Source organism: Entamoeba invadens (genome assembly GCF_000330505.1).
Source record: "Entamoeba invadens IP1 unplaced genomic scaffold scaff_1105074725903, whole genome shotgun sequence".
NCBI classification, from domain to species: domain Eukaryota; phylum Evosea; order Mastigamoebida; family Endamoebidae; genus Entamoeba; species Entamoeba invadens.
The window spans coordinates 77,162-84,675 of NW_004443518.1; the positions used below are offsets into that span (position 1 = coordinate 77,162).

Sequence of the window (7,514 nt, forward strand, 5' to 3'; positions counted from 1 at the left end):
TTCACAAAATGGTGTTTACAATTAAGCGTTGAAATTATAATTATTTTTACATATAAATATAGCGTTCGCAGTTTAGAATTAACAATTTAGTGTTTATAAAATAGCGTTAAGTTATATATATTATGTTATATATAAACAAATTATAAACAACCATGAAATATTATTATAATATAAGATTATTTATTTGTTGTTATAAACAATAAATAATATAATAAAATTTTTACATTTTATATGTAAAAAACAAATATCCATTTTTTCTTTTTAGTCATTTCCTAAGTTTTTTTTAATTATTGTAGTTTTTCATTTTTTTCTTACTTGATAACTCACTTTCACTATTATTCATGTTAATCAAAGAACTGTTTATTTTTTTTCAAACAAATCCATTCTTTTGGTGAGATATTCTGATAATTCTTCGTTGTATTTATTATAGTAATTATTGGTTTGTTTTTTAAGTTTTCCATTAATAAAAAATTGAAGTCAACTTCAACTTTTCTTTCAACTTTTTAAAGTTTTTCAACTAAAACAAATGCGTTTGGGGTGTTCTGTAAAAATTTTCGGGAAAACGAGGAATGAAATGATTCACTCCAATTGTTCGTTTTTATCAACAAATCCAAATTTTGGTTCCATTTGGGTGGGATAACGTAAAATCTACATTTTGTTAAAATAAGTCATTATTATTTTCAATTGTCTTATTAAGTAATATTAATATAATTAAAAATAATAATGTTATTTAACTCGATTTATGAAAACTTTATTTGTGATCAAATTGTAGTATTTAATGTATAAACAACATTTTTTTTTAAAAAAAACGTGTATAATTAATATTAAAAGCCGCAATTTATTTAATCATAACAAATTTTACATAAGAAATATATTAGAATAATTATAATGACAAAAAATATCTTGCGCAAAGTAATTTTGACATTTTACTGTTTTGTGTTTTTATTTAATAATAAATTTAATTTAATTATGATTAAAAGTGTTGGTGTATTGATAATTTAAATTTTTTATTGTACAGATAACGGAATTAACAGGGACCACAGGAAAAACCAGGGACCAGACTAATTTTAGCTATTGAATATTAAGCGGATTTTATACAATAAAACGGGCAAATATATAAATAAATGTGTAATTTTCTTATTATTTGGGCTTAAAAACGGTTATTTTTCGGGATGAAAAAAAATGAATGTGTTGTATAAAGTATGAATAAACAACAGCTTAATGTAAGTTATAATCGTAAGTTTATTATTATTAATTATTATTTAATAATAAAATATTATTCTTTTGTTCAACCTTGTTTAATTTCAACACAACCATTCAATTAAATCGTTCATTCATTTTTTCAAAGAAGATGTTGTAGTCTTCTCTATTCAATGAGTAGAATAGAGAAGACTAGGTTGATTCAATGAGTCACTTTTCGTTCAGTATTAAAAGTGACTCACGCAATAAATGAAAATAAAATAAAGAAAAATAAATTGTTGGAATGTTAGACATTCAGTAAATGATGGATGATCATTAAACGTATTAAACAACGGAAGATAAATCAATATAAAGAACAAACTTTTCTTTGGCTCGGCTGGGCATTAACAATAGAAACAGCTTCAAATGATTAATTAAGAGTTTCATATTTTATAGTTTTTTCTATTTCATCTGAAAAATAGTGTGTCTATTAATACTTGGTCCCTGGTTTTTGAAAATAAACCAACATATCCTCCAAATACCTGATTATTTGGGGATTTTTCCATAACAAGGAAACTATTTACCAAAAATAATACGGCTTAATTTAGTCTGGTCCCTGGTTTATGATTTGGTCCCTGGTTTTTCCTGTATCTGTACATATTTTTATGTAAAGTGACTTCCCCAAGGTGTGCAAGTTAAAATTTTTAGTCTTTTTTATAGGGAAAAGCGTGCAAGACTAAATTTCAGTTGAAAAACATTTTATTAAAAAATGTTATTCGTTTCCAAATTGTTTCAAAAAACACACAACCCTTTGGTGCTTGAATGAATAAACTACAAAAAGCAAATCAAATTATAAAAAAATGGGTTATGGTTTGTCGATGTGTTTAATGTAAAAACTGTTTTGTTTCAAGACGTGAATAATTGTCAATGTCTCTTGTGTCATCGTGATTTAAAGCGACAAGAAGAAGTATGATAAACATTATGTTTTTCTCTGTGTTATTTTATAACAAACAATAACAAATAGTCTGTTTAATAGGCGCAGTTCATTGTTACAAATCGATCTGTTCTGTTGTCCAGAACTGGTCCTTCGATAATTTTTATTGGGTCGCTTTCCCGAAATTGTTGCTTAATTAATTGTATTCGAAGTGTGAAAGTTAAAAATTGCAACGTCACAATTGTACAAGTTAAAGTATAATTTAGTAATAACTTCAAAATTATAATTAATAATTAAACCAAAAATAATCTTTTTTTTCAAAATTTCAAAAAATGAATAATTCTATTTTTTTAAATAAAATATTATAAATGAACTATATAACTTGTACACTTTTAAACTAACTTGCACATTTTGAAAAATTACTTTAAATAAAAATATTTAAATTTGTATAATTACGTAAAAATAATAGTTGTGTTTGTTTTTTAATAACCATAAGTTATAATTATTTTTAATTAAATTTTAAATTGTATTATATTATTTATGTTACTATTTGTTTGAATAACTTTGAATATAATATGTTTACGATTTTGTCTTTGCACTTATAAAATTTTTAAAGCAATTTACTTGTGACCAAAATTAATAATTAAAATTTAACGCAATTTTATAACATATAAAGTCTGTTTTCTATTTTATTATATTTCAAACAATATAACAGAGAAAAGAACTAGACAGAAAATATTAAACCATAATTTACTATTCTCAATATCGCCAATTAAAAACCATTGACTATTAATAAAATTGTCATTTTAAAAAATTAAAACTAATGTTTAACAAATCCTGAGCATCTACTTTTTTCAAATTCATTTGTTGTCGTCTTCAATTGACCCAAATGATAATTTGACATGTCTGCTCTATCAAATAAGACATTTTATTCATTTTAAATAAAATGTCACATATAGTTTATTTCGTTATATTAACATTTAAAAACAAACATATTGTTCATTTTGGGTTTATATTTTTATGGTTGTAAAGAAATTTTATTTTTTTTAAATTAGAACACTTTTATAAAACAGAACAAAAAAAATAAAATACAAACCATTTTTTTGAAAACCCACTTTATTTTTATTATAAATTATAATACTATTATTATAAATAATAGTAAAAACCCAATATCGTTAAATAGAAAACAGACTTTATAATATAAATTGTTGAGTCTCTATACTACACATTTAAAAAACAATTCTGTTATTTTATATCAATGTCATTTCAAACTTTATTTGGTAAAACCTCCCAAGAAAGGTTCGTCTGAATGAGTACTTCACAAAAACAAGTTCACTTTATTCAGGAGCACCTTTATTCAACGTTTTTTTACAGTGTATTTTATTTTGTTTTTACAAAAAACAGAAAAAACAGATAAAATAAAAACAATTTTGTTTCTTGTTAAAGTTATAGTTTTTAAATTATAATTATTGGTTATATTAATCTACAACATTATTAACAGTTTGTATTATAATATAATAAAATAATTATTCAAAAAAATAAAACGATTGGTTTTAATTATCAAATATGAAACCCAACTCTGTTTCTTCCATCATTGTAATTTCGACTTTGTTTTCATTGTTTTCTTTATCTTTAATAAGTTGCAATAAACTCTATCTGGATTTTTTCATTGTTAAAGGGATTGTAACATTATTTTTGAAAACATTTCTGAATTTATCACATTCTTCTTCGTTATAAGTGTATGAATTGGTAACAATGAAATCAATTTTGTTTTTAATCTTAATACACTCATTATTAATTGTTTTTTGTGATTAAACAAAACTACAAATTTGTTAGTTGATTCATGTGCAAATATCACTTTAACACTTTCCATTTCTTCAAGTGTTTCAATAGGAGTGTAAAATTCAATTTTATTTAATGGTGGTTTAATTATAAATTCATCTTCTTGTGCGACTTCGATAAACACCGTTGACCAAGTGTCGATTTTTAAATGAGAATAAAGCGACTCCACCGCAATATAAACATTTTTTGTGTATTTTTTAATTAAACACTTATTTACATCAACAAAATGCCAATCATTAACAAATATACTTGCATCTGTTTCAGTTTTGATATTCACTATTTTGGCAGATGAGTCTAGGTAAAAAAGAACATCGTGTCGTTTGAATAACAACTCTTGTAGACATTTTTGTAATAACCACTTTTGATTTTTTCTATTGCTTTACTGTGTCCATGTGCTCCTTTTTCCACTTCTTTTTCTGTGTTTGCCATTTGAAGTTCAATTGCATGTATCCATATATGTAAACTTATTTTTCCTTTGCAATGTTCATTAAGAAATACATGAGAGCTTTCTGCTCCATTGCTGGTTCTTTTTGATAGTCCACAACAATTCCAAACAATTGGGGGTATTTTGCAGTATTAATTATATTATTAGGAATAAAATATTTTTCAACAAAAGAGCGTATGTGCGACAATGTTACTTTGTTTGTAATTTCCGAGCAATTGACAATATCTCGAACCAATTATGTTGTAATAAATTCTAAATATAAAAGTGGCAGCATGATTAACCTTCTGATTGTCCGATAAGTTGGAAAATCAAAATCAGCACTCGATACATCAAATAACGTTAACAGGTTGTAATTGGAAAAATTGGGATGTAGAGATTGTGTGAAATGAAAAAAAAAACAATGTATGGATTCCAAAGGAAGGTAATATGTCAATGCTTTTATGAAAGCGATTTCAAAGTCGACTCAAAATGTGATTTCTCGATGTAGTATTGAACATCCGCGAACATTTGCAAGGTTTTCAAGTAGCGAAAGAAGTTTGCTATACAATATACCATCCTTTGATTTGCATAAACAATATAGAAGTGGATAATATGTGTTATTAATTAAACCGTGAATAATATATAATTGTGAAAATCCAGAAGTGACACATGTAAAAGTGCCATCCTCAAGTTTAGATTTTGTACGTGATAAAATTTCGAATGCTCATTCTCTACTTAATATATATATTTCATTTGTAACTTCACCAAGATAAAGGTAATGCCCATTTTTTAATTCATTGAGTGTCATTGGTTTTCCTTCTTTTTTCATTGCCCTGGTTTTCGCATTGCAAAGAGCAGAAAGTTTCATTTCAGATTTTGTTTCATTTATTAACATTTTTGTTGATATCTCGGAATTATTCACACTGTATTTCACAAGACCATTTTTCTTTAGCATATTTTTGTAGTCTTCAAAGCCTTCACTATTTACTCTCTCTTCCATTTTGTTGTATTTTTCGCTTAACTCGTAAACTTGTTCTGAAATTTCACTTCTGACTATTTCCATTTCTTCGGCTATCAATTTTCGTAATTTTTTCTTTGTCAGTGTAGTTTTTTTCGTGCCAATGAATACCAAATACCTTATCAATTGATGTTACTATTCTACGTTCTCCAGTCATTTTAGTTGAACAATGAACTCTAAAAGGACACCCCATAAATGCACATACAATATCGTTGTGCCCATTAAGTCGACACCTTATTTTTTCAACAAAAAGATGTATTCCAACATATTCAAAATTCATTTGAAAATACTGTATTTTTTAGATTTTACCACAATTTATATGAAATTTTTACTTGCTTGAAACAAATTTAAATTAAACTAAATATTTACTGTAACGCTAATTTTAAATAATTATAAGGTGAAATACATTATATGAAATAAATATGTCTAATATTGGATTGTATGGCTTGTAAAAAACAATTCCTTGGAACTTAAATCCAACATATTCATTTTTTGAACATTTATAAAAAATAATAATTATAATTTAAAAACTATTACTTAAACAAGAAACAAAATTGTTTTTATTTTATCTGTTTTTTCTTTTTTTTGTAAAAACAAAATAAAATACACTGTAAAAAAACGTTGAATAAAGGTGCTCCTGAATAAAGTGAACTTGTTTTTGTGAAGCGCCCATTTGAAGAGCGATATTTTTTAACCAAAACTAAAAATAAAGTTGTCTTTAGAACGGAAATTAATGTTATATTAACTAAAAATGCCCGCTCTTGAAAGAACAAAATTACCATATTTTACCGCTCTTGGGAGGTTTTACTGTAATTTGCCAATTTATTAATAAAATTGTTTTTTTTATAAAAATAATGTTATTTTTATATAAATTACCATAAGTTTTTTATTGTAAAATTTGAAAACCCAAATTTTATTAGCCCATGGTTGTTTAACTTTAAAATATTTAGTTCTACATACACGTATTCCAATCTGATAATTTCAACCCCGTTAATCGACAAAATGATATCTTGAAATATCCATCGTCAAATTTAGAAGGAATAGATATTTTATCAATAAACCCTTTACACCCAAGAAAACATCCAGCACCAAACGTCACCACGTTTTCTGGAATGTGAATTATATATATGTACCCACAATTTGAAAAAGCTTTGTTTTTAATTTCAATTACACTCTCTTGTATTTTTATTTCACCAATTTGTTCACATCTTTTAAAACATTTTTCCTCGATACATTTCACATTTGGAAATTTAAAACCATTAAGGTAAAAACAGCCAGAAAAGCACTCCTTTCCTAAATATGAAACAGCATTTGGAAGATCGATTGAAAAAAGATTAAAATCATCTTTAAAACAACAATTCCCAAGTGCAGTTACCATCTTTGGAATTGTTAGAGATGTAATAGAAATACACCCATAAAAACATGAATTACCAAGTGATTTTATTTTGTCTGGCAAATTAACCATTTTGAGACTAGTGCAAAACTTAAAACATGTATCTCCAATTTCTTTCATATTGTTAGGTATATCAACTGTTTCAAGAGATTCACACATTTCAAAAGCCGACTTTCCAAAAGAAATAACATAATTTGAAAACTTAAGAGATATTAAAGATTTACAATTCAAAAAACAAAAATCGGGAGTTTTGATCACACCAAGAAGGCTAACAGATGTAAGTAAATCACAATTGGAAAAACGATAATCACCTATTTTTGTAATGTTTTGTTGGAGTGTAATTGTTTGCAAATGTTTTGTACATGAAAAACAATAATCGCTAAGTGTATTGATAGAACTAGGAATGTTAAAATGTTGATCGTCAAAGTGTAAGTAAAAATAGTCACCTATATAATTCGCCGTTTTTGGAATTTCATTGCCAAAATTAAAACAATCATCAACAGTGTAAGTAACATTTTTAAATATTAATTTATTGTTTTTTAAATTGTGAAACTGAATTTTGTAAGGAACTTGATACCAAACAATTATTTTGTCAAATTTATATTTTTCTTTTGAATGATTTTCAACGTAAAACAATTTTTGATCATTTTGATTCCATAAATTTAAAATTTTTAAATTGGGGAAGTGTATAAAATTATGTTGAGTGAGAGGAATGGGATTTGAC

General features: G+C 25.4%; 1 protein-coding gene across 1 annotated transcript; it reads right to left on the reverse strand.

The window, feature by feature from the left end:
* Window positions 1-6,349: 6,349 nt before the first annotated feature.
* Window positions 6,350-7,154, reverse strand: EIN_520030 (hypothetical protein; the record flags this gene model as incomplete). The annotated part of the gene is made up of 2 exons (XM_004258439.1): window positions 6,350-7,058; window positions 7,102-7,154. 2 exons carry the CDS (start codon window positions 7,152-7,154, stop codon window positions 6,350-6,352), a joined length of 762 nt encoding a protein of 253 aa, XP_004258487.1.
* Between the last annotated feature and the right edge of the window lie 360 nt (window positions 7,155-7,514).